At 41.5% G+C, this 26,437-nt stretch overlaps 1 protein-coding gene across 1 annotated transcript in view; it reads right to left on the bottom strand.

The window, feature by feature from the left end:
• Positions 1-26,437, bottom strand: part of sorcs2 (sortilin-related VPS10 domain containing receptor 2) — a gene marked incomplete at its 5' end in the record, with an annotated part of 59,857 nt that overhangs the window by 2,739 nt on the left and 30,681 nt on the right. Inside the window, 17 exons of the mRNA XM_071546646.1 lie at positions 1,159-1,261; positions 1,859-1,900; positions 2,372-2,471; positions 3,135-3,257; positions 5,257-5,369; positions 7,311-7,434; positions 8,417-8,550; positions 9,416-9,602; positions 10,495-10,666; positions 10,847-10,975; positions 11,987-12,120; positions 12,227-12,347; positions 17,116-17,223; positions 21,382-21,473; positions 21,857-21,933; positions 23,423-23,525; positions 26,087-26,233. Of these exons, the coding sequence (XP_071402747.1) occupies positions 1,159-1,261; positions 1,859-1,900; positions 2,372-2,471; positions 3,135-3,257; positions 5,257-5,369; positions 7,311-7,434; positions 8,417-8,550; positions 9,416-9,602; positions 10,495-10,666; positions 10,847-10,975; positions 11,987-12,120; positions 12,227-12,347; positions 17,116-17,223; positions 21,382-21,473; positions 21,857-21,933; positions 23,423-23,525; positions 26,087-26,233 (2,009 nt within the window). The remainder of the gene's footprint in view (positions 1-1,158; positions 1,262-1,858; positions 1,901-2,371; positions 2,472-3,134; positions 3,258-5,256; positions 5,370-7,310; positions 7,435-8,416; positions 8,551-9,415; positions 9,603-10,494; positions 10,667-10,846; positions 10,976-11,986; positions 12,121-12,226; positions 12,348-17,115; positions 17,224-21,381; positions 21,474-21,856; positions 21,934-23,422; positions 23,526-26,086; positions 26,234-26,437) is intronic.

The raw sequence follows: 26,437 nt of genomic DNA, 5'->3' as shown, positions 1-26,437 counted from the left end.
CATTTAAAAAAAAATAAAAATCTACTCTGTTTTTCTGAGATAATTATCTCATTAATACAGAAAAACGGGGCAATTTTTTTTTCTCAAGTGAATGCATTACGCTTCCGTACCATTGAAACCCATACTGATGAAATTCTTCTTGGTAGGTTAGCTGTTCCTCAGGATCAGGGAGGAACCTCTATCATATCAGAGGTAGATGACATTGACAGGCCGATTTTTAATAAAAGCCCAATATCAGCCCAATATATTTGCAAGCTGATATATCGGTCTAACCCTAGTTAACCGCTTACATTCTAATAAAGACTGCAAAATAATGCTACCAGTTCCATTTTAGGCCGTGATCAGACAGGAGAGCAAGGAGCGTTACATCATTCTGGTTGTGATAACTTGCAAGCTAACTAATTAGCGTTAGCTTGCTAACCTGGAGTAAGAAATGGGATAACGTTGTTGAAAATACAAATCGACAAGAGAAAGTTAGTGACTGATCTGCTTGCTCTTGAAGAAGAGAATGAGGAGTCCATTCTGAAACTGAGCTCTGCCAAGACAGCACCTGTTTCCAGGGCTATTTTCACTTTGATGTAGGCTAATGCGGCTAAAGTTGAGACATGCTTAACTCGGAGTCCAGGGCAACGCGCTCCGAACGCGAGGCGCATAGTTTAGAGCAGTGGTTCTCAAAGTGGGGTCCTGGGACCACCAGGGGTCCTTGAAGGGGTTCCAGGGGGTCCCCAGCAAATTGATGAATTGTTAAACTTCACCATTACTTAATTTACAAGAAGTTAACACAATTAGAGAATGTAGAAGAATGACTGTTTTGATCATACTTTCACTGTTATCTCTCTACCTACAATACAGATAGTGATGGAACGAAATCATATTTAACAATAAAAATATTCTCAGATTTGGGTCAGAGAGACAAAATCTTATCAAATGGGGGTCCATGGCCCTAATGTGGACTAAATTAGGGGTCCTTAATATGAAAAAGGTTGAGAATCACTGGTTTAGAGGATAAGCAAGCCTGCCGCAGCCAAACCACTGACAATAAGTGAAAAAAAGGCGCCGCTCATGTTAAAAAAAAGCGTCCTATGTGATCACGGCCTTCTCTGTAAGGGTTCATTAAAGATTCACAGACATGCCAGAGGTCTTTATCATGGCGCCCACCTTTTGAACTTGTAGAGGATGAAGGATCCGGTGGCGAGGATGCTGATTAGGAAAATGACGGCCAGAGCCCAAACACCCGGACCTCCAGCACCTCCATGGTAGCCTGGGGAGAGGATATATTCACACACACACACACACACACACACATAAGGAAAGGATATATAAATACACATATGCAGAAAAACGCAATGCGTATGCACAGTCACAACACAACTTTGACACAAATTTTGCTAGGCAGCTGCGAATATAACACTACCAGAAACACAACAGAGCCAAGAACTCAGGCAACCAAGCGCTACCTCTGCATGATAATCATTGAATTAGCATTGCACAACACATTCAGCGAAAATCCAGGAAGTATAGTGAAGAAGGAAAAGAGATCCCCTGACAAAAACCGAAGGAAAGAGCGTTGCGGGTAGCGCTAGGAACGATAGACGAAGAGCTTCAAAGCATCCGACGGAGCTAAAAGCTTTTCTGAAGAAGCTGCAGAAGTCTCTCCTCCGCAGAGCGCGCCATCATTTCGGGTTCGCCGAAGGAGAGTCAGGCGGAGGAGGAAGCACAGGACGGCACAAGACTTTGGACTCAGATTTGGATAGCATTGGGAAAAAGGCACAGGACTAAAAGCTAGCATAGGGTGCAGTATTAACAAGGTGAAGTGCATCCATACAGTAAGCTGCAGTCGTATGGTTCGTGAACGCACCGGTCTCTGTCGCTCTCGCTGCCGTGTCATTAGCAACTAGACCTAGCCCTTGGAAATAGATCAATAACATGCGATTATCCATTCGGATTTAAAACATCACATACTTTTAGTGAAGAAAATGCAAAACTGTCAGTTACTTATTCATAGAGATGGGACGATATATCGAAACTCAATATATTGCGATACAAAAATGTGGCAATACGTATCGCGGGGCGGAAAAATCACAATTTCACAAGCTTTTTTACTTTGTACTGACATTTTTAAATTGTTTACATTCTAGCGAGCCAACGCCATCGCTAGAAAGCTTTGCGGCTCAGAAAAAAAAACTGAATTCTGCACAGTCAGACTTTGCCGTTGTTGAACTTTTATTTATTACATCGTATCGTGGTTGTATCGAATCGTGATCTCCATATTGCGAATTGTATCGTGAGATAAGCGTATCGTCCCATCCTTACTCATTCCATATGCGAAATACTGTCAAGGCACATGGTTAAAAACTCCATGAGAATGTACCTGCGTTCGGGTCGGCCAGCGTCACCAGCACTTGCAGACCTCCTCGTACCACAAAGCTGACGTTGTTGTCGTTGAAGGCCGCCATGATGGCTGGAATACGCTGTGGACAAAAAGAAAATATTCACCAAAAAACCCCCAAAAAAAAAAAGTTTTAGAAAATGAGGCATGAGAGACAATCTTGATCTGTCCTTCTGTCTCTTTCAACGAGTTCATTTCCAAAACGCTATATACTCATTTTGAAAAAAAAAAAAAACAATACCTGAAGCTCATCATTCAATATCTCAAAAATATAGAGGATCCAGTGAGTAAAAGTGTTAATTTGTATGTTAAACAAGAATTTAAGGTGAAACAATAAACATCATTATTTTAATTTAGTGCTTTAGTAGGTAGGACATTTTTTAAAGGTGAATAACTCATTTCGGAACAAAGCTCTTCATGTTGGCCCTTATATACTATTCAATTCAATTCAATTCACTTTATTTGTCCCCGAGGGGCAATTGCAGAGGCACGTGGAGTAGTACAATTTACAAGAAACAATTATCAATTAACAAGAAAGAAAAAAAAGAAAGAAAAAAAACACACATAACATCCAGTGCGACAGTGCCGATTTAGAGGTATGCAGTATATGGCATACAGTGCAAAAATAAGCTATACTAATATAATACTAATAGTAGTGTAATAATAGTATAGTACTCTCTATACTGTACATGTCTTTGTCCATCTTTGTATGTGTGTGTGTGTGTGTGTGTGTGTGTGTCTTCACCTTGTCCACAAACACGCTCCGCTTGGCTGGTTTGCTCTCCAGCGGGAGAACGTACAGGTCGGCGGTGGTGGGGAGGCCCGGCTTCACCATCGTAACCAGGGACTCCTGGGGGACGCCTGTGATCTGGGACCAAAAGGTCAAAGGTCAGCAACATGACATCTCAGTTATTCATTATATTGAATGTCACTAATCCAGCAGCATCTTTTAAATATCTTCTTAAAGGTCCCATATTCTCCACTTTCCAGTGTCTTATTTTGTGTCTTGAGGTCCATTCAAAGCTGGGTGTGTGGTGTCATGTACCAAAAACACACTCAATCCATTTGTACGCATTCATTTTCCTGCATCTCTCTGAGCCTTACCAAGAACAGGCTGTTTCTGTCGCTGTGTTTTTAAGCCTCATTAATATTAACGACCCCTCTGTTCTGATTGGCTAACCGTTTCAAGAGTGAAACGTGAGACGCTGCGGCCCGGCAGCTACAGGTAGGGAAAACTCTCCGGTAATAAACAATGACAACCGCTCAACCGCTTTGAAAAAAAAACTTTGTTAGTCTATTATTTCTTAAAAAAATGATAATGAGCGAACCTTTGTGACGCCACAAAGTTGCGGAAGTCCAAATGGCTCGTTTAGAGGCTCGCTTTTCTAATATGGATTGTGTGGATTTAGTTGGCGACCGTGTGTTATGATACTTTCACCATGTTTAGATAGACCATCCAACTTTATCATCACAGAGGCAAGGGGAATCCTGTTTTACATGATATGGGACCTTTAAAACACATTTTTATAGACTTGGCCGTAATTTTTCCAACCAATGTACTTCTTATTTTTATCTCATTATTTATATCATTATTCTTGTTTTTATGCCTTCTTGTAAAGCCAGTTGTAAACTCTGCTTATAGTGCTATATAAATAAAGTTTATTATTATTATTATTACTACAACAAAGCTCTCTCATAGTGGAACTGCAAAGTGATTTATTAGATTATATGGTGTGATTAATTTCGGGATTGGACACTGTGAAAGGTGTAGTCGATTTGAATAATTTTAATGTGGATCAGTAGATGTGCAACCCTAAATATACAGGCCATTTGGTAGAAGCTTTTGCCCAAATGAAAACACAAGTAGCCATTATGGACATTTCGTGTTGCCTCTGATCTTTGATGTAATATTGGATGCATTAGAAATACCTAGACACACACTTTTTGTTATACAAACGCATGAATCCAGCATTCGTTCAACCAAATAAAGCCAAATTGTACACTTGTACAAGTTCTTTTGACTCAACTCAATATTTTACAAACATTCACAAACCTTTCACACCCTCAAAATACCTGCAATACTTCAGTTTAGCGATCACATATTGTCAGCCTTTGTATACAAGGCTCAATCAAAGTGTCAATCTGAGCATGAAATATGTCTTAAAGCATAAACAAAGCCATTAGTGGGGTGATTCAGCGTTGAGCTGGATCACCACCAAAATCAAATCAATTGTTCTTTGGCCTAATCCCAATCTGTCCAACAAATTTAATGTAAACTCATTCATAAGTTTTTGAGATATCCTGCTGACAGACAGACAGACAAACTAACAGGGGCCAAAACAGAACTTCTTTGGTGGAGGAAATTACAGATTGTGTCTTTTGCTGCCTTCAAGTGCTGTCTGAAATACTGGAATTATGACTGAAGCACACATGTACGACCCAAAGTGGGAAATCTGACCTAGAAAGTGTGAACTGATGTGACGTTTTGGGGGCAGAGAGTCTGGCAACCACATCAACAACTGAAGTAAAAAGTGACTTCTTATGTGACTGTTTGGTTTCTACTGTATTTTCACTTTTAGTTGCCATGCATTTTTCTGTATATCCAAGAACTTTTGGCTAATAAATGAATCATCAGTTACCTGCCTGATTTTCATTTTGTGCATTTAGTACAAGTATCTCTGCACCGCTACATTTGAATATAAAACAACAGCCACCAAAACAAGAATTTTTACTGGGGCATTTACTTATTAATTCCAACCAAAAGAACTTGAATGTGTGACGAGCCGCAATGAAGGCTTCCGAGATCAGACGTCGGAGCTTACGAGGAGACCCTGAAGGCAGCATTTAACATCCCTGTCAACTCCTACCTTAGCCAGTATTTTGGTGACCACCTGACCGATGTCCTCTCTCCACTCTGGGATGTTGGGGTTGAAACGGTCCAGGTTCTGGCTGAAGCTCAGTGGGATGACCTGGAAGTTATCTGGGGGAACAAAAACACAGAAATTTGTCTGGATGCGCAGATATGCATTACAAACTGCTCACATTATAAGATTTACAGATGGAGGAACATGCGTACAAAAATGTGTGCTGAACGGGCAAATGTGAATTGTTGTAATGTCTACAGATGGAGGGAGCATAAAGAAACAAGCAAACAGTAAACATGTTGTCCCCCACCAGTGATGTAGTTCCACCCTTGGGTCAGTCAGTGATTGCTGAGTGTACTTGAAATATGAGTGAAATTGTATTTATTTTCATATGGGACAATGAAAGGACAGATTGACCATATATTTCTGTTGCCTACTCTCCTCAGAATTAGGCTTACAAGTTTGAAATGTAGTAACTGTAATTGTCCTGTTTTTACTCAATACAGTACAAAATCTAAGAACTACAATACACAATAAATACATTAAGTACATTACACAATGTACACTACAATACAATTTATAACACAATATACAATATAACATACAACACCAGGAGTGTGAGTGTTATGAATAATATAAATGCTAAATGATAAGTGATATATGGTATTGCACAGTAGGTAAGTGGTAATATGATATAAGTAGTCAACACTGAGGCACAGTGGTAGTGCAGTGATGAGTGCAATAACAGTACAACAGTCCAACAACTGTACAATAACTACAGTGTCTTGTGGTTAGAGGTTTGCCCAAAAATTCTCCATTGACTCTCACTTCAACACATCAACCCAGTCTGATGTCTCCAAGTGTGTAGCATGTGTAGACTATTATGTTACCTATGATAACTTTAACTGTATTGCTTTACCACTGAGTCCCCATTCACTGTCCCCCACATTGTATGGTAACTTTAACTGTATGACCTGCTTTACCACTGAGTCCCCATTCATTGTCAATGCCACCCCCTAGCGGCACAATGTCAATGTTAAAGTGTGACTAACAAACTAACGAACTAACGGACGGAGACCGATCCATAGTCTCCCCTTTGGTGGGGGACAATCAGTCTTACTGGTACATACAGATGTGTACAGAATATGTATCGGCATATACAAAGATATGCACAGTAATGTGTACACAAAACCATTTGGATATGAGCTTGACTAAAGCCTGAACATTTGACCAAAATTAACCTGAAAAATGTGTACAACCCAGACCATGCTGCTCCAAGGGGAATAGCTTTCTTTGACTCAAAACCTAAACTAAAGCCTGAAACCGCTTATAATTTCCTAATGATAAATTGCAAGTAAGACTATTTTTCAACAGAATTTTTGAACTGGAGTCAGACACAAACCCCAAGAAACGCACACCCATCAGGTCCAGCCAGGATCGGGCATCAACATGATCCTCTATCTGGCGTATAAAAAAAAAACCTCACAATAACCTACTCCTTCTGCATCATACACTAGCTACACTAATGTGCTCTCAAGATACAAAAGCTTGCAGCTCATAAATAAATCAAGCACATCTCTTAAAATAAAAAAAAGAAAATCTGACATAAGCCATTCTATGACACAGTTACAAAACAACAAATGAGCTCATGGAATAGTTTGTGGGCAGCGGTGGAAAAATGTCAGAGTTGCACATTTGCCTCTGCTTTGTCTAAATGAGTCACAGATGAGGAATATTTATTAAAGCTGTTTTTAAATATTTTGTATTTATTTTCATAAAGGGTTTTTTTTGGTAGATTTTCATTTTGTGCATATTCCTCATTTGTTTCTTCCGCACTACTGCACTTATTTTGTTTATTTCGTTTTCCATCGATATTTCACTCTTCATTCTTATATTTCCACTTATTGCGTTCCAATGTGGTTATTATCAGTTACATTAGATACTCCCCATCTGCCCTATTCTGATTCAAACTCTATTTTTCTTTGCTGTATCTTATTAATATTTGCTGCTGCACCGACTCATTTTCATCACTGAAGTTTCATCGTATCTCGTCTTACCGTACACCCGCACGGTCTTGGTGTCCTGCACCATGGACCGTCCATTGGAAGCCTGGACGGTGACCGAAACTTCTCCGGTCTCTGGGAATCGAGTCAGGAGGCTGTTCTGCAGGGTCAGCTGAGGCTGCAGGGGAACGTCACAACAAGTTGGTAGTTGGTTAGCTCAAATCTATATACACAAATCTATATACAGGGTGTCTGAAAAGTTTGGAATCATAGGGACAAAATCCAAAATGAGCAGCATCTACAGCAGCGAATTCCTGACGCCTGCTCAACTGCTGATCCTGATTTGCTTTGCCAGACACAAGGAAACCTGGAATTCTGTTTGTACTGTAGTAGTACTATAGTAGTACTGCATTAGTAGTGCAGTAGTAGTAGTGTAGTGCATATGTTTTATTGGATACAAAGACACATAATATTCCATTTCCAAACGTGTCTAGAAGTGGTCATGTAGTGCTATAGTACCTTAGTACTGCACTAGTATGCTTTGCAAATGCACAGAAACATTATATTCTGTTTGAAAACCTGCCTGAAAGTTGGCGGTGATCTTTTTGAAGTCACAATGAAAGAGGATTTTGAGAGCATCTTACCTCCTTAATGTGATGTATTTCCTGCTGAAACCACTAAATCAGTTAGGGAGAGAAAGGCAGTTTTATGTGATCGGAGGGGTGGGACTATTAGTTGGAATTTGTTATTTAAACCTCCTGGTACATGATGAGGTCACCATCAAATATTTTCTGTTTTCCAGGAAGTAAAAGTAATGAGATTTTGATACCAAAATAAAAAAAAAGAAAATCTTGCCAAATAGGTGTATGGTATGATGGTTAGAAAATACGTTTTTTCATATCAGTGTGACTTTAGAACATTGGGTGATTTTCCCTGTGATTCCAGACTTTTCAGACACTTTTTTATTTCTGTATTTTTGATTTGGTTAAAGAGGTGGTGACATCACCTGGGACCAAAGATCAGCCAATAGCAGATTGCCTGTGCAGTACCCTACTTTTCACCATTAGATGTCAGGCTTCACCATAGATTTGGTTTTGGGGTTCAGCTACTCTTTAACGTTAACATGACATATATACTGTAGCTTGTAATGTCTTCATTACCTGCAGGTTGTCTCCTATCCACCAGTAGAAGATGGTCAGGTTGGCCTCAGTGGGAAGAACTATGGCTGTCAGATTGACCTCCTGGTTTCTCGCAGCAATGGGAACTACTTCCAAGTGCACTTCCTGTAGAGGAGCTGGAGTAAAAAAAGTAAAAAATTAGTTTTAACAACTAAAAGGAGTTGATAGGTTTTTGTCCTGTTTATGTCCTCACACTGCATACAACAATGTATAAAGTCAAAATACAGTCAAAGTTGCACAGAAGAAGTAAACTTTTCCATGTAAGCTCCAAAAGACACTAGTCCAACATCAAAGGCCCAAACTTAATTTAACCTTGACTAAACAAAAGAGACACAACTCCTTATGGAGTCTGCCGCAAGATCCATCATTATCAGTTTAACCCTACCAAGAGAAACCAGCGCTTTGAGTTTTAAAGCCGCACTAGGCAAGATTTTTCATGTAAAAATCCACCCGTCTTACCAGCCTAAATCACAAAGTGAGGCTTCAACAGATAAGTCCCATCCCCATGAACTAGTTGACCCAATTTGCCCAAATGAAATTCTGGTGCTGGGTATGGACACTGGTGGGAAAGCTTCTCCAGGACTGACGAATCAAAAGAGTTGCATTGAAACTTAAAAGCTAAACTTAAAAACTACAACTTCGTCCCAAACGGCAGAGAGCAAATCCTCCATCTAGAGAAAGCTGGACTTACCAATGATGGCTGACCCTACTGCCAAAAGACTTTTTTTTATTCACCATCTCAACCCCTACCACCTCTACCTACTCAGAAGAGGACATTTATCTTCTCTTCTCATGAGGAAATTTAAGTCCGAGGAGTGCGCAGTTTACTGATGTCATGTCATGAGATTACATGATTTATGGGTAATGAAGTACTTCAAACTTTCAGCTGTTCCCTCTCGCTGCCACTTGGGGCCGCCAAAGTGTGAACTCGCCCAGTGCAGCTTTAACCGTTTCTGTGATTGCGGTGTCTGTGAGGCCGACCTGTGACCTGGATGTACATGGTGGCCTCGTCGTGTCCCGCCGCGTTCTCGGCCTTCACCGTGACCTTGTAGACGCCCGGGTGTTCGTAGCGATGCTGGATGGGCTCATCGGTCACCGTCAGGTTCTGGTAGATGGCCCGGACCCCGTCCCCGAGGTCCACCTGGTACTTGGTGCTGCTGGTGTCACCCTGGTGGGAAGGAAGCACGGTTTTCAGCAGGTTCAAGTCAAATCCATGTTTCTTATCCCTAAAGAGGGACATTTGGGTGATAGAAAAAACAACAGTAGTGACAAAAAATGATACACGGAGAGAAAAACAAGGAATAAAAAACAAAACTCTAAAACATCTTGAACCCCCCACTCAGTTTACAGTTGAAATGCTGTAGGTGCTGAAAATAAATAACATTCAAACATAAAATAACACAGGATTTAATTTGGAGTCTTGAACTGGAGTTACCTATGAAACCTTAAAAAGTATCTTCATTTGTTTTAATTTAGAGCAATCCATTTTGTAAAGGGTTGACAGGTTGAAGATTGTAGAGGTGCAGTTTGAAATTTGTATCATATAACTAATTTACACTAGTAATCCACTTTCACAATGTTGACTTTTACACCATTTAGAGTGATTTTTTTTTCACAAGTTTTTAATTTGATAAAAAAATATAAATCAAAGAACAATTACAAATACACAAAGCAAGATATTCACATTTTTCCCATTTTTTTTGTTGTTCAATTACTCCCACCCCCAACCCCCAAAATGCACACAAAGTAACAAAAAGAACAGGAAAAAAAAAATCAATAAATATGACAATAAATAAAAAGAAAAATAGAAAATACAAAAAATATGTCATCTCATCTAAGAAGAGTATCTGCCATTATTTCCCAAATGAGGGGCATCTTAGTTTAACTGAAAGATATAATATTGTTCCATCTGACAGTGTACAACATCACACATGTCTCTTTTACAGTACATTCATGTAGGCACACACACACACACACACACACACACACACACACACACACACACAAGACCACAGCCTTTCCACACACCTGCTAAATCTTTCATGTAACGCAGACCCTACCTGCTCCTGGTGGACGATGAATGTGATGTCATCGCCTGGCTCCACGGCCAGCATCTGCCCCTTGATGCCCACCTGCAGGCCTCTAGGGGGCAGCAGAGGGCAGGTGTGCTGTTTGGCACTCTGCTGCTTGTTTAACCCCCCTTCACACACGTTAGACACCACCTTCCTGTACCTGGAACACAGCAGAGGACCGTACCGGTGTCAGAGCATGGGTGTGTTAAAGTTATTTACTTTATTTAAGACATTTGAAAACATTTTAACAACTAAAATATTGACTTTTTCAGAGTTTTTGAGGACCCTCTGATACCTTGGTGTGTGTGTGTGTGTTTGTGTGTGTGTGTGTGTGTCTCACCCGGTGCTGGACTCGTAGGTGTGTCCTAGATGGCAGTCGTCGGGCGGCGAGTCTGGATCGTGCCAGAAGTCGGCGAAGCAACGATCTCCCTCCGTCTTCAGAGTCTGGGAACGCTCAAAACCGTAGTCACTACACACACACACACACACACACATACACACACACACACACACACAAACATGTAATTCTCATGTTCTGCATAACTGTTACAGTATCCACATGTATAAACTGAATATATTGCATCATGTGAATAGTTTGCATGTTCTTTCATATTGCATACATTTTCATATTGTGCACATTTTTCATTCATACTGCTTTATACATGTTTTGTATATTTTGTATACATGTTTTAATTCATATATTTTACTACTTTTCATTCTTAATTTTTTTTTAATGTGTTCTAGTGTTGAAATTGTTGGTTGCGTTATGTTTAATACTGCCCACCTCTGTTAATGTTGATTTCCTAAATTTTCTTTGCTGTATCCTAATATTTACTACTACAATGAGTTTCATCTAATGTAATGTAATGTTATTTAACCTAATCTATACTAACCTAATATACTCTAACCTAATCTAATCTAACCTAACCCTAATCTAATCTAATCTAATCTAACCTAAACTAACCTAACTACACCTAACCTAGCCTAACCTAACCTAACCTAATCTAATCTAACCTAATCTAAACTAACCTAACTACACCTAATCTATCCTAATTTAAACTAATCTAATATAATCTAATATAATCTAACCTAATCTAACCTAACCTAACCTAATTTAACCACACCCAATCTAATCTAACCTAACCTAATCTAATCTAATCTAATCTAATCTAATCTAACCTAATCTAATCTAACCTAATCTAACCGAATCTAACCTAATCTAATCTAACTGAATCTAATCTAACCTAAGAACACCTAACCTAACCTAACCAAATCTAATCTAATCTAATCTAATCTAATCTAATCTAATATAACCTAATCTAATCTAATCTAACCAAATCTAACCTAACCTAACCTAATCACACCTAACCTAATCTAATCTAACCTAAATCTAACCTAATCTAATCTAATCTAATCTAATCTATTGATTGTAAAGAGTTGTCTAATCCTGTGTGCTCATTGTGTTTGTGGTGCAGCTCACCAGTTGAAGTCTCTCTCGCTGCACTGGCAGGGCTTGGCGGTGATGGCGGAGGTGTAGCTCTTCCCTTTGATACAGAACGCCATGTCCTTCCTCTTCCTGAAACTCCGCTCCTGGCCCATAATGCACTTCTCCCCCTGAGGCCGACCAACAAGGAGCGAGTATTTGGGATGCTACTTGCCACGGGACGTTAAATGTGTGTGTGTGTGTGTGTGTGTGTGTGTGTGTGTGTGTGTGTGTTACCTGCAAGTCTGTGAGTTTCCAGGAGTCGTAGTCGGACTCGGTGCACTGACGGGGGAAGGACTGTCTGAAGTCTACCTTGACCAGCTCCCAGTCAGACCTGTAGCTAATGTGGCCAAACACACTGCATACACACACACACACACACACACACAGACAATTTTTAATTTAATTAATTTTTTAATCAATTTTCTTCACAATGATACTGTTGATCCTCCTCCGTTTTTAATCTGGAACAGGATGACACAAATTTTCTAACCCCCTATTTTTGCAATCTGATGATTCTGAATCAGTTTTTCCAAAACATTATCAGATAATATTCTGATCCAGATGCCACAAAATCAAATTACAGAATCCAGATTTGCAGTCTTTAAATAGACCTCTATCCTAATGGTACATGTTGTTAGGCCAGAGGGACATGAGTGAACTAGATGAAAAAGTATATTGCAGTTTGTACTTTTATTCACTTATCTGCACAAGTATACAACGTGTAACAACTTAAAGACAAATTCAAAGTCTCATTGGATGGCAGAGATAATTCAAAATGTTCATTCATAAATGTTCATAATTTATGTGAGCTGGTCCTGCAGTGTGTATAGAGTAGACTTTGTTTTGAAGGTTTTTTTCATGTAATAAGTTATAAACATTAATTTTATATTCAAGATGTCTTTTCCCCACATCCTCACTAGTTACATCACAAATTCTTGGTCCTATATAAAGCCCTTCATAACTCAAAGTCCACCCCTTCCCCTTGGATCAGTGGCATCCTAATCTGAATCTTGAATTTTCAGATTGAATCCAATCCGACTCATCCATTCATCATTCATCCATTCATCCATTCATCCATTCTGACATATAACACCTCCTCTGACATCTGAGCCAGATCTGTACGCAAGTGCTCACAAGAACAGTTACATCACTGTGCATTTATAAATGCCTGGCCTAGACTCTGTATATCAAACACACAGATGCTATTAAATGCATTGAGACGCATCACAAAGAGATTATAATCCCATCAGAAGCATCAATACACTTTTCTTGCAATACAACCGTCAGGCAAACATCAGTCAATTTAATATCATGCCATTAACCAAACATTAAGTATTCAACCCCCTCATTCTGAGTTTATTATATCAAACTCTGGTTATAATAATAACTCTGACAGGGGATCAGACATTAACTTTAACCTCAGTAGAATTTGGAGAAGTCACAAAATTCAACCTGCAACCGAGCTGCAGTTCCCACTCCTTTCCACTAGATGGTGATGTTTTATTGCGCACAACAGGTAAGAAGCACCATTTCTACATTGAAGAATGTCTTTTACTTTGACCATCTGTGTCAGTCAGACAGGAGCTTTTTCTTTTTTTTCCTCCTTTTTTTTTTTTTTTCTTTTTTTTTCGAAGCAGACTGACGTGACACAAGTCGGTGGCTCCGGCATATGCTGTCGTGTCGGCGGCGGCCGGCGTTCACCTCGCCAGAGTTCCAAGGCGAGCGTGACTAATGTTCGTCTTCAGCGCTGTCGTTAAAGGGAAGTGATGGATGCCTCGGCCGCGGACGCGCACATGCTGCTATTCCGCCTCGGCCCGCTTCCCTGTACCTTTCCGTTTTTCTCCCTCATCTGGGCGCCTATTCTCCAGTATCTCTCTCTCTCTCTCTCTCTCTTCACCTTCACTCTTTCTTTTTTTTCTCTCCTTCTCCCTCCCAAGCTCGCTTCTCAAATCCCTCCACGGGTTTCCGTTGGGTATGCGACGTGTAGCACTTGCCACACCTTAGCCTAAAGCCTAAATTTGATTTTGTACACAGCAAAGTTCGTGTTAATTTAACGCAAAGTGCAAAAATCACCACGTTTATATGAGTCCACACTCATCACAGTTCATTTAACACTGTTGCTAGTTTTGCACAGCCGCCCCAGAGCCATAACAGCTTAGCGGACACACGACACTCCAATCAACACTTATTACCACTGGGAAACTTGCTCTTGGTAGGTTTTTATCATTATAATGGGGAGAAAGGATCAAGGAATCAAGGAAAAAGTCAAATCAGGGACCAAAGTTCCCTCTAAAGTGCTACATTGGCGACCTACGTCGACTAATTTATCACATAGACCAAATAATAATATTGTGTCAGCCATCAGTCACTTTGTCACCAGAAATATAGCTGATACAAGCAAGTTTGGAATTTTTTGGGGCAAATGAGAATAGATGCAGGGAGGGACTTTGCCTTAGCTTAAGGTTCAGTGAATCGATGCCCCTGTCTAAGACCCAGAAAATGTGTGTGTGTGTGTGTGTTTGTATGTGTGTGTTTGGAGTGCGAGTGCATGTTGCAGCGAAACAAGGGAGTGAAAATGGCCTGTCAGCAACAGCAGAATAAACCGATGTGACGGTCTTATACCAAAGCATATGGAGTAAGCCCATTGAGAGTCTGTCCAGTCCCTGATATTGGACCAGCTGTCATTAGTATGAGTGGTGGCCGCTCTGCTCCCCCACCTGTCCTTGGTGCTAAGTCACTGCTCAAAGACTTCATTATGGGATGGCAGACTGCGCCGTCAAAAATCGAAACTCCATGGCAAGGAAATAGACCCTGGCTAATCTGTCAGACATGAGCTGCCCTCAACACTCCTACCTTGGCCGGCGCCCCTATCTCGCTGGAGCCAGATGGGCAGCTGGGTGTGTGTGTGTGTGTGTGTGTGTGTGTGAGTGTGTGTCAACCCAGAAGGTGTGTCTGACACGTGGCAGATAATGATGAGTGAGCCCAAGTGTTCACGTCGGTCCTCCTTGTGTGTGATTGTCTGTTTATGTGTGTGTGTGTGTGTGTGTGTGTGTGTGTGTGTGTGTGTGTGTGTGTGTGTGTGTGTGTCGCCATCTCTCTGCCCTTCTCAGCGGCTTACAGCTGGAAGCCGGCCTTATCTCTGAGCCGAGGCCTGAACTCTGAGATGATGTGACGAGTCTCACTCCAGCTAACTTACTGATGCAGAGAGATTGGGCAGAGAGAGAGAGAGAGAGAGAGAGAGAGAGAGAGACTTTACTGATATAGGTATTTGAGGGCTGATACCAATATTTTTGGATCAAAGTTGCCAATAGTAGATAATCTGTGCCGACATTTATAAATCTGACCATTTTCAGACCAAAAAATTCCAAAAATATTCCAATTGCTTCTCCCAATTGCTTCTTGTCAGGACGGAAAAGCCTCTGAAACAGCATTTAGACCATCATGGGACACTAAAACTCTCCATTGAAACCCAGAATAAAGATAATACTAATAACAATTATAAAAATAATAAACATATTCATGCATATTTATCTGGGATCTGATCAAAACGGCGCATGAGAATCACAGGTTAAGGGCTTCCCATAGACAGCCAGTGTAGTATTGATCAATTCTACCATCAATATGTAATCAATCAAACATATCCATCATATCAGAGGCGGACCACACTAACTGGCCCCATATATTGATCTAAGCCCAGTGGAGACTGAGCAAGAGTCCGGCAGAGGGAGAAAGACAGAAGCAGAATGTGCACAAATACAGAAGAAGAAGAAGAAATAGAAATAGAGATGAGAAAAGGGAGAAAGTAGTGAGGGCAGAGGGCACAAAGAGGCCTCTTCTCCCATCAACCTCTGCTGTAACGGCAATCAAACCCCGGGGAGGCGGAGAAAGAGGCAGGCATTGCGGAAAATCAAGAGGTGAGACCGGCTGCCGTTAACGGCGCAAAATTGGGCTCCCCACTCCAACTAATCGAGAGGGAATTGGTGCGATGGGAGAAAAACTCGAGTTCCCTCTAAGCCAACCCATTAGAGACAAGAGGCTGGCGGACATAGGAGGTGTCACAGGTGGGTTCAGTCTCCCCCTCAGTATGATGATGGCGAAGTATTTATCCCTATTGACACACAAAGGAGCTATATTTCCATAGCTAGGCACATTTTAAAGTGGTAACCCTAAAGATTCAATTTTTTCTTTGGTGCTCAGCGCTCATTGCTGTGGTGTTTCTGCACTGCACTTCCCAGAGATCACCTGTCAATCAAAGTGTGTCCAGTACTATGATGTCTTTCTCCTTGAATTTTCTGTTGATGCAGTTTGAGTTTCTCTTTTCTGTGTTCAGCCATGGTGACTATCACTGCAGATTTTTCCTGGGAAAGAGCTACCAGACACTGGGTGTTTAGAACAGAAAGTGTAAAAGCTTTCATGAACTGGATACAGTGAATTAGAGTAGCAAAATGGACATATATTTATATGAAAATGTCACAGATTGTTAGCTTAAGCAAACTTGTAAAATGCCAGCAAAAAACTAAAATGTGAATTGGGTGCGTTTCCGTCAGCTGCGTTGAAGGGAATAAGCAGTCTTCCTAATGTAGATGATGTATGTCAGTAAACAAATCAACCACTAAGTACTCACATCTATCAAGAATTGAGAAAGTTGTTATTGTTCTTTCGTGTCCCATATTTCATGCTGTCCGCTTGGCAGTATTCCAATGCACCCACTAATGGCCACACAACCAAAACAGTGCATACAACATTTCTGGAATTTCATCACGGACAGATATTTTATAGACAATTGTCACTACGTCAGTATATACATTATATATAAATGCATTTTCATTGCTATTTATCACATAACTTCTTTATGACAAAAACTTGCCTGAAGCACACGCAAAAACATCTATATGATATTTCTGCTTCCATTGAGCTTTTCTAACTCGACACATCATAATTTGCATAAAAATACTTGATGGAAACCCAGCTAATGATGAGCTGGGAGGAGTTTTCTGAAAGTCCTTGTCTGTTACCTTAATACAGTTTGATATAGTCTTTCTTTTTTGATGAGACTCAGAGATAAATTCAAGTTTCGTCTTGAAACTCAACACTTCTCAAGTTGAAATTCCGATTCTACTCACGTCATGACCAGAGTCTCGTCTCCTGGCTCGCTCAGGAGTCCGTCGACAAACACAGAGGTGCTGGTGAAGTTATGGACGGTCCATGTCTGACCTTCATCGATACTAAATCTGTGGAGAAACAAGTAACATCCACAATCACCAATACTCAAACTGTAGAAGTCAATGAAACTCTGTCCTGAAGGAGCCATCTTGATTTCGAATACAGCCTCATCGATGCCAGTAATGGCTATATTGCAAATGAAACTTGACGCCCAAGGAATTCAAGGAAACGTCCTAAAACACACTAGAGAATGAAATAAAAGATGGGAGACGGAAGGGTTAACGTGAAAAGAAAACACTGAACCAGACTAAAAAGCAATGGCTTTACTCAATCAATTTACGGTATGCACCCTAGCCCACTGAGCTACCAGGAAAAGTTACTCACCGTCTATGAAATCACATGCAACCCATTAAACTGTCTCAGAGAACAGACAGAAACAGCCCTCTTGGAAATTATTCTTTAAATGAACTGCTTTCAAACTGCTGGATGCCAAATTAAATCTTTTCTGTCCAACAGTGATTCGTTTTCGGAACACGTCAGAACAGCAGCTGGATCACACATAAGTATAAGTCACCTAAGTCAGGGGTTCCCAAACTTTTACAAGGGTAGGAACCCCAGATAGATAGGCTTAAGACCACAGACCCCCCCCGTTGGTAAAGGTTTTGTGCCAAGGACCTCCATCTGAGAGTTTAGTTGTCCGTCTCTACTGTAGGTGGGGAGAGTGAAAGCTCTGATCGGAACACTTTTTCTACATTAACTTCTAGCGAATGGAAAAACAATGAAATGAAACGTATCCTCGTTTTGTTGGGGAATCCCTGGACCACCCTCAAGGACCCTGTAACAACGCATTATGTAATAACTCAACAAAATTTCCACTTCATTATGTAATAACACCCGCAATTTGTAATAATCTGCCGCATTTTGTAATACACAGCCTGAACGCAATATGTAATATATTTCCCCGCATTTTGTAATAAATTATTACATATTGTGGTCCCACTCCATTTATTGATTTATAAACAAGCAGCATTGCCTTATATTAAATTCTGTGGCTGACAGGAAGCCAGTGTAGTGACTTAAAAATCGGGGTGATGTGGTCTGACCTTTTGGTCCCTGTAAGAACTCTAGCAGCTGCATTTTGAATAAGCTGAAGCTTTTTGATGGTCTTTTTGGGGAGCTCTGTCAAAAGACCATTGCAGTAGTCTGCTAGAAATAAAAGCGTGAATGAGTTTTTCTGGGTCGGCTTTTGACATGAAGTCCCTGAGTTTGGCTGTATTTGTAAGATGATAAAAAGCTGATCTTGTTACTGTTTTTATGTGGCTATTTAGACTAAGATCAGAGTCAACTATAACACCGGTCTAATTTAATATTTGTGAAGTTTAATTTAGCTTAATTGTTAAAAATATAACATGTGTACAGATGAAGACATCCATTTTGGTTGGTTATTACATAATGCATTGTATTATTACATTTTCATCATAAAAAAGTAAACTCCCGCATTTTGTAATAACCACCGCAATATGTAATAATTTATTACAAAATGCGGGGAAATTCATTACATATTGCGTTCAGGCTGTGTATTACAAAATGCGTCAGATTATTACAAAATGCAGGTGTTATTACATAATGCGTTGTTACACTTCTTTGGTGGCCCTGGAACCCCTGACCGAAGTAGTTCCTCAGATGGGTTATCCGCAGCCCAGGCTTCAGTCTACTTCAGCACAAACTCGAAACGAGAGGCTAAGCCACACAAAGCGAACCGTGTCACTGCGAGCACGGCTGCCGGAGTCAACAGTGGCAGCAGCGCTATGCAAATGCGACTGTGTGATGGAGAGGGATCAGTGTGGAAGTGAGCAGTGTGGAGCTAACACTGCAGGCTATGCTAATGATGTGCTAACAAGGACTACAGCGTGATAATCGGCGGGGAAACATGCACAGCCACAAGGAAGGAGTACACAGCATAGACACGCATAGTTACTACAGACTGTTGACACTTCTCTTGCTTATGATATGTCTTTGTAAGTCTGGGGTGGCTTGTGAGCGGAAGGTCGCCCATTCGAATCCCCTTCAAAAAGTGAATGAGGAACACTCTCCCCTCCCTCAACAACTGCTCTTGTGGTGTCCTTGACCAAGGCACTGAACTCCCCATATGCTCCAGAAGGCATTGGTTGTAGAAAGGTATACTGTAGTTGTACTACAGCCGACTACAGCCTTTGACTGTGTTTTTTCGTCCTTAGTCACCCATCCATTTATCGCTCAGTTCCCCCCACTATTACCCGAGGAATCATTAGAAATGGATGGAGTGATAACCCTGTAATCAAACAGATTAGCGGCACAAACATTTCTTCGTCATTACGCGGCATGCCATACACCTAAATGTATTGACTCTATCCTTCAAATAGCATGAAGAAACCTAAAACAAGGCTTATCCTACGTGGAGCTGATCATAAATCACAAATGTACATAACACCATCCTCTCCAGCCAATATGTCATAGTGGCATCTCATTTCTCAGCCTGCTAGTTTTTTCATAATTAACTGATATGGATGCGAAGAGAGTGAGTGTGAGTGAAAAAAAAACCCTCCATTATTTGAGTTTGAGCGAGCAGATGAGAGTCGCCGGGGGAATTATCAGAAATTATTTGAGTGTGTGTGCGTACATGCAGAGTTGTCACTTTCCCCGTCCTGATGCTTTGCTTTTCAAGTGGCCATGAAAATGGCACCGCTCCGACGCTCGTACTTGCAGATATCGTACCCCAGCAGGGGTACATGGCAAACGGTAATTATTTCTGAGACAAGGGCACTTCGGACTAAAGGAGAAGAAGTCTTGTCTTCAGGACGTGGATTAGGTTTTTTTTGGACTGTCGTCAGTATCGCAGTGCAGAGGACTCTCCTTTTGGCAAAGGAGCATTTTAGGTCGTCAAGGGTTCTCAACAGGGACAAGTGCCAATTCTCCCGTTTGCACCTCTCTCTCTCTCCAGCTTTCCATGTCCTCCATCTCACTCTGTATCGCTTTATTTCTCTATCCTCTCTTTCTGCTCCTTTCTGGGAGGTCAGATCAGGGCACTAAATAATCTACGACCTCTACTGGTGAGCAGTAAGAATTGCAACAACAACAGAACTTGTCTCCTCCTACAAAAGTCTTTGGATCTCATTGATCTACGGTGGCCTCCGGTGGCCGCATTTTCACAATAGAGAAATAGCACAATAGGAGTAAGCTAGCTAATTAGAGCAGAGATCCAACAGAAACATCTAGTGAAGAGGTAATATATCATCATGCTACATACTGGAATAATAATACTGCTTTGTCGACTGCTTTCTTGGCATGAGAACAAGGATTCTTAGCTGAAATGTCGCTCATAGCACCATCCTCCATCAGTTGAAAATGCAATTGTTGGGAATGGGAGTGTCTTGAAGCTCCAAATTCCGAATTTCAAACTCTTGAGTTATTGTTCCAAAACAGTACAGGCTACATAGCGGGTTTTGGAAGCTAGAAATCGAAGTACCTGGCGAAATACTTTTGTGCAATGCGGCAGTTAATATCGTACTTATTTCCCTTTTAAGAAGTTGTCTTTCAAATGTCAGAACATTTTCTCATGCTTTTCGCAACATCCTGTGGCTCTTTGCGATGAAGATGACAGCTTAGCCAGGGCCAAGGGAGTAATTCATGTAGCTGGGGTACGAAGGAGGGGAAAAACGTACAGCACTCTGAGGTCTTCCACTGAGAGGGAGATGGGGGCCCAGCGAAAAGGTCATTTGATTTGGTTCTGCGATAAGCCTTTTTCTGAGTGCTTCCTTATCTATCGTTTCTCATTATTTAGTCCTTATTTATTAAGGTCGCGGAGATAAGATCATGCTGAGCTTGAAATTGAGATTACACTCTCTGTGTGACCGGTGGAGAGTGAAGGGGTTGGAAGGGTTAATCTTAAATGATTTTGAAGGATACAGTGACGGACTGAGGGACTAATTGATATCTTTCACTGTACTGTATGAATGTAAATGTGTAGGGCTCAACTGATATGGGGTTTTGGAGGCTGATAAAGATACCAGTACTTTAAGTTGCTGATGGATATTTTGTGCTGATATTAGCTAGCTTTAATTTTGACCATTTTCATGCTGAAAATTTCCAAAAATGTACAATTGTTCCTCCCCAGAATTGTATTCCTGTCAGGGTGGAAAAGCCTCTGAAACAGCATTTGGACCATCATAGGACATCACAGAACTTACTTGAGTATCTTGAGGGGTATAGAGGTATCCTTGATGGCAACAATGACCCCGCCATGGTCCAGGTAAAGGATGTGATGTTCCTCCTCAAAAACCTACCAAGAGAAGAAGTAACATACAGGACGTTGGAGAGGGGGCGGGGGCGGACAGTGCTTCAAATGGAATTACTGATGCAAGAAATTATTTAAGTTCATATAGGATCAACTGCAAAACTATCGGCCCACATCACGCAAAGCAAATCATTTGAAGGTCCTCTGGAAAAGTACTGCAACGTTTAAAACGGAACAAATCATAGTTTGGTGTGCTGGTGTTGGAGGAAAATTGGATGGACATAAAATTGGATTTTATATCTTGCTCCTCAGATTCTGTAACTTTTATGAGAGGAGTGAAAAAGTGGAGAGAAGGTTAAGAGGGGAAGTTTCGAGAGGGAAGGGAGTGCGGAGGGGAAAAAAAAGAAGTGAGGAAGGACGCAATGTACCTGTCTCCAGGTCTTTCCACAATCTGAAGTGATGTACATCTCCTCCTTATACTCCACTAGCTGGGAGCCAAGGTTACCTGAAAGCAACACAGAGAGCGAGAGAAGAGAGAAGAGAATTGAAAATTTCATCAGGCAGGGAGGCTCATGTAGGGTTTGCATCAACAATAGATTAAGGAAAGACAGAGAGAAACGGAGAGAGAGAGAGAATGTGAGTAGAGTGGATAGTGAATAACTAAACAGGGAGAAATGTCACAGCAGCTCAGGATTCCCCCGCAGCCTTTTTATTCCTTATGCCTTCCCTTTGAACGAGTGGCCAAAGGGGAAGAAAAAAACGACAACATTTTACAATTTGCTTAAAAAAGACGGAGAAGGAGGGGGTTCACTTCGTCTGATAAAAGCCCCGCCACGCCGCGGAAAATCATTTCGGATGAAGGAGGGTAATTTTCCTCTCATTTTTAACAGCGGGAAGCAGGAGACAGAGAGAGATGCGAGGTATAGCCTGGATGGCTTACTTTCTCTATCTCATATACACTTGCAGGCAGCTCACTTACCCTTTTCACTTTTTAGGGACCCCTGTTTTAGCTCTCTGCCGGGAATGGCGGGGCGCACAAACAAACACGGCAACATATTCAATAAATAAAATTGCTAGTGGTTGAGTGAACTCCTCTGTGTGTTAGAGTGCTAGAGTGTTTTTTTTCTCTCCACCAATACACAGACAGAAAGGATAACTTGTGTCAAAGCCCTTCCCAGGGTAAATGGAGGTTTGTCTCTTGAGGAGTGGTACTTTTAAGCTCAGGCACTTTGACTGTTTGCATATAATGGAGTGTTGTTGTAAGGCCTGCACTCAGGTATGCAGGCAAAGACACACACACAAAGTCACACATGGGCAAACACATACAATACACAAACCACACTGCCACTCCCCACCTGGCATTAACACGTGTCTCGGATCCGGATTGTGTTTAGATACGATTTAGCTGGATTTTGTATGACATGTATGTGTTGTATCCGATTGTAATGCATGGATGCATGTGGATGCCAGATGGAAAGGACTTTCATACAGTACATATACACAAACAAATATTCACTCACATACATATGGTACACAAACTGCAAGAGGGGTTGTTTGTAGTGCTCCAAGCTACAGAGTAAAGTAGGCATACTGCTGGTGGAGTGCGTGTGATTGTGTGGTGCATTCAGCCTTAACCCAGTTAATCATTACCCCTACATCCATTGTGTCAAACTAACTGTCAAGGAAAAATTGAATGTTGAATTTAAGACAAGTATAGCAGCACACAGCACCATTGCTTTTTCAACTGTAGAAGGGTTAGACAGATATATGGTGCTGATATTGGCCTTTTCTTAAAAATTCAGCCAGTCAATGTCAACCACCTCTGATATGATGGATATGATGCAGTTTGTTTGATTACATAACTATTGTAGAACTGATCAATACTGCACTGGTTGCCTATGGGAAGACCTTAACCTGAATTGATTCTAATGCAACATCTTGATCGGATTCCCCGCAAGTGACACCGTGAATGTCAAATTGTTCTGGAGACTCACCAGCTCCCATGATGAGACCCGGGGCAGAGTCTTTGGTATGGACCGTCCCGGAGACGTAGGGGTTGTCCGCCCAGCGCAGATGGAGGTGGAGGTGGCAGTCCGGCTAAGGTGAAGAAAGGCATCTTGTCATTTAATGTGAGGTTAAAGGTGTCATTCATCCAAAACACATCCATCTGATCCACTGTCTCATCAGATTGTTTCGCAGTGTATTCAAAACAATGTTTTCACATAAAAAATAAGTTTAGAATATCATATCATCAAGTTGCCAGTCCATCACAGGGCCAATACATACACAGACAAACACAGATAGACAAACACACTCACATTCACACCTATGGGTATTTTAGAGTCTCCAATTCACCTGACTTCCATGGCATTGGAATGTGGGAGGAAACCCTTGCGAACACGGAGAGATTATGCAAACTCCACTCAGAAGGGAACATGGCTGAGATTCGAACCCAGGACCTTCTAGCCAACCTGTTCACCCATGTTTTCTTTATTTTGCCTTTGGTGATAAGTGGTCAATAATAAATACACTAAATATGGAATAATAAAGACACTAAATGTAGATTATGACTTCTTATATTCCTTCTACCTTCTTATAAGAAACTGCTGTTGTTTTTCTCACCTTTAAGTGAGATCCCGGCATTAGAAGCACAAATTACCTCTGGCCTCTGTGTATTCACAGCCATATTGCTCACTGGCAGTCTCAGTGCAGGGGGGACATTTAGATACCAGTCTGTCTTGTTGTAGTAAGACACAGTCTGCCCTCCCCCGGCAACAGCGCAGATGGTATCACTGCGCACCTGCGTCAAATCAAAGGTCTGTGTCCTACGCACAAACAATAAACCTCTCTACAGGGGGGAAAAAAAACAAACCAAAACAATTCAACCGACTTTGCGGCGCTATTAGGCACTAGATTAAAGGCAGATTGTGGTCATTAATCTACAAACCGTACAACACACTTCACTTAGGCGTCATTATAAACTGCTACTGTGCATGTGAGAGGCCATTACTCTCACCCAGGCTCTGTCAGGTGGCAAGGCAGTGTATTAAGTTGGCAGGGTTTGTCTATCGCAGTGACACATCGGATAGTACATCTAGTCTCTGACTTTGTCTGGCTCAGCGACTTGCGATGTCAGTGTGGTGATATGTGCGATGCCGGCGTCGGACATAAAGCTGTCTCTCTCTGAGCCGTCACACCCGACGCCGTGGCGGGCCGCGGAGATAAACAAGGCCGGGATAGCGGCTGAGTTGGCGTGGCGAAGACGTGGCTCTGATAGAACTCGTCTGTTTTGCAAGGCCCTGCTGTTATGTTGAGCAATGGATGAGGCCAAAGGGAAGAGAGGTCAATATCTCAGCGAACACCTGTGTGTGTGTGTGTGTGTGTGTGTGTGTGCGCCTCAGTCGATGGCATACATATTTCTTTATGATTCCCAGATCCCGAGGATGAGTTGATATCTGTGTTTGCCTTCAAATCTGTCAGTTGAATAGAGTGATGGTTCAAATAAAGGACAAGACTCCCTCTCTCCCTCTCTCTCCCTCTGTGAGGTATGATGTATGGATGTCTGACTGGTTGACTCATTGCTTCTTGCTGTCTAGCTCTGCAATAGTGACTTTGACAAGACGCATGGAGGAGCTAGACAGGCATCTCACCAGTATTCCTCATAGTGCAGCACTGTGCATTCACACTTAGCAACTTGGTTGATGTGTTGCTCTATTCTGACCGATTGCATCTATCCACTGGTCTGCAGCTACAAGGTTTTGAACCAGCAAATCATGTATTTTTTGTAGCTTTGGTATTGCCTTTCACAATGTTACTTCATTTTGATCAGTTACCATAGCTAGATAACGGGAGCGTATCTATGTTCCCAGGGTCCTGTGTTCCCAAGGTCCTATGTTCCCAGGGTCCTATGTTCCCAAGGTCCTATGTTCCCAGGGACCTATGTTCCTCAGATTTATATGGTACATAATGGGAACATGACAAAGGGTCCTATGTTCCCAGGGTCCTATGTTCCCCAGTTCTACATATGTGCTCTCCCAGGGTCCTATGTTCCCAGGGTCCTAAACCCTAAACCTAACCCCTACCCCTAAACCCTAAACCCTAAACCCTAACCCTAACCCTAACCCTAACTAACCATATTAAGCGAATACAGAGCTGGGGAACATCTTTTTCAGGTTCCCATTATGTGCTATATAGAGCTGGGGAACATAGGACCCTAGTAACATAGGACCTTGGGAATATAGGACCCTGGGAACATAGGACCCTGGGAGAGCATGTAGAACTGGGGAACATAGGACCCTTTGTCATGTTCCCATTATGTGCCATATAAATCTGGGGAACATAGGACCCTGGGAACATAAGAATGACTCCCTAGATAACAAGTGCTACTAGGTAGCATTAGTCAATAACAAACAGAAGAACTGATACAGCCTTTCTCCAAGCATTGTTTTTGAGATATATATTCCTGTAGTCTTTCAAATAAAAGTTGTAGAGAACTGGGAAGCTTTGAATGGCTGGAATCAACTTCTCAGTCATTTTGCTTTGAAACTCTTCCAAGGTCTCAAACACTTTAAACAGGGTGAACTCAATATTTCTGCTCATACAGAGAGGCAGTGGTGGAAAAAACAGAAATGAAGAGAGTTTTAAGGGGTGATGCATACCGCTTTGCAGCTGACCGGCTTGCCGTTCATATCGGTGGTGGGCGGGGCCAAGGGCTCCCAGTCTCGTCCCTTGTTATAGGTGATGAGGGTCGTCACTTTGCCGTCGATCTTCTGATTGGCCAAGAAGACACCTTTGATCCCACGCACCTGAGAAACAAGGTGGAGTTACAACCCAGAAGCTCATTTAATCTAGTAATTGGGTTAACATTTTATTGACACTTGACAATTCCTGAAACAAGTTAAAATTGAAACAGCTGCATTGGAAGTAAGTGGAACTATCTCATTGTAATGACAGAACTTTTCATTTGGTTTAAGAAAAATAAGATGAAGCTATAATGACATCCGGTTATC

This window comes from Centroberyx affinis, unplaced genomic scaffold, assembly GCF_046629955.1.
Source record: "Centroberyx affinis isolate AG114_WGS23_722 - 3 ecotype Tasmania unplaced genomic scaffold, CSIRO-AGI_Caff_v1 ptg005371l_1, whole genome shotgun sequence".
Classification (NCBI taxonomy): domain Eukaryota; kingdom Metazoa; phylum Chordata; class Actinopteri; order Beryciformes; family Berycidae; genus Centroberyx; species Centroberyx affinis.
The sequence above is the reverse complement of the archived record's forward strand: the minus strand, read 5'-3'. Positions and strand labels throughout refer to the sequence as shown.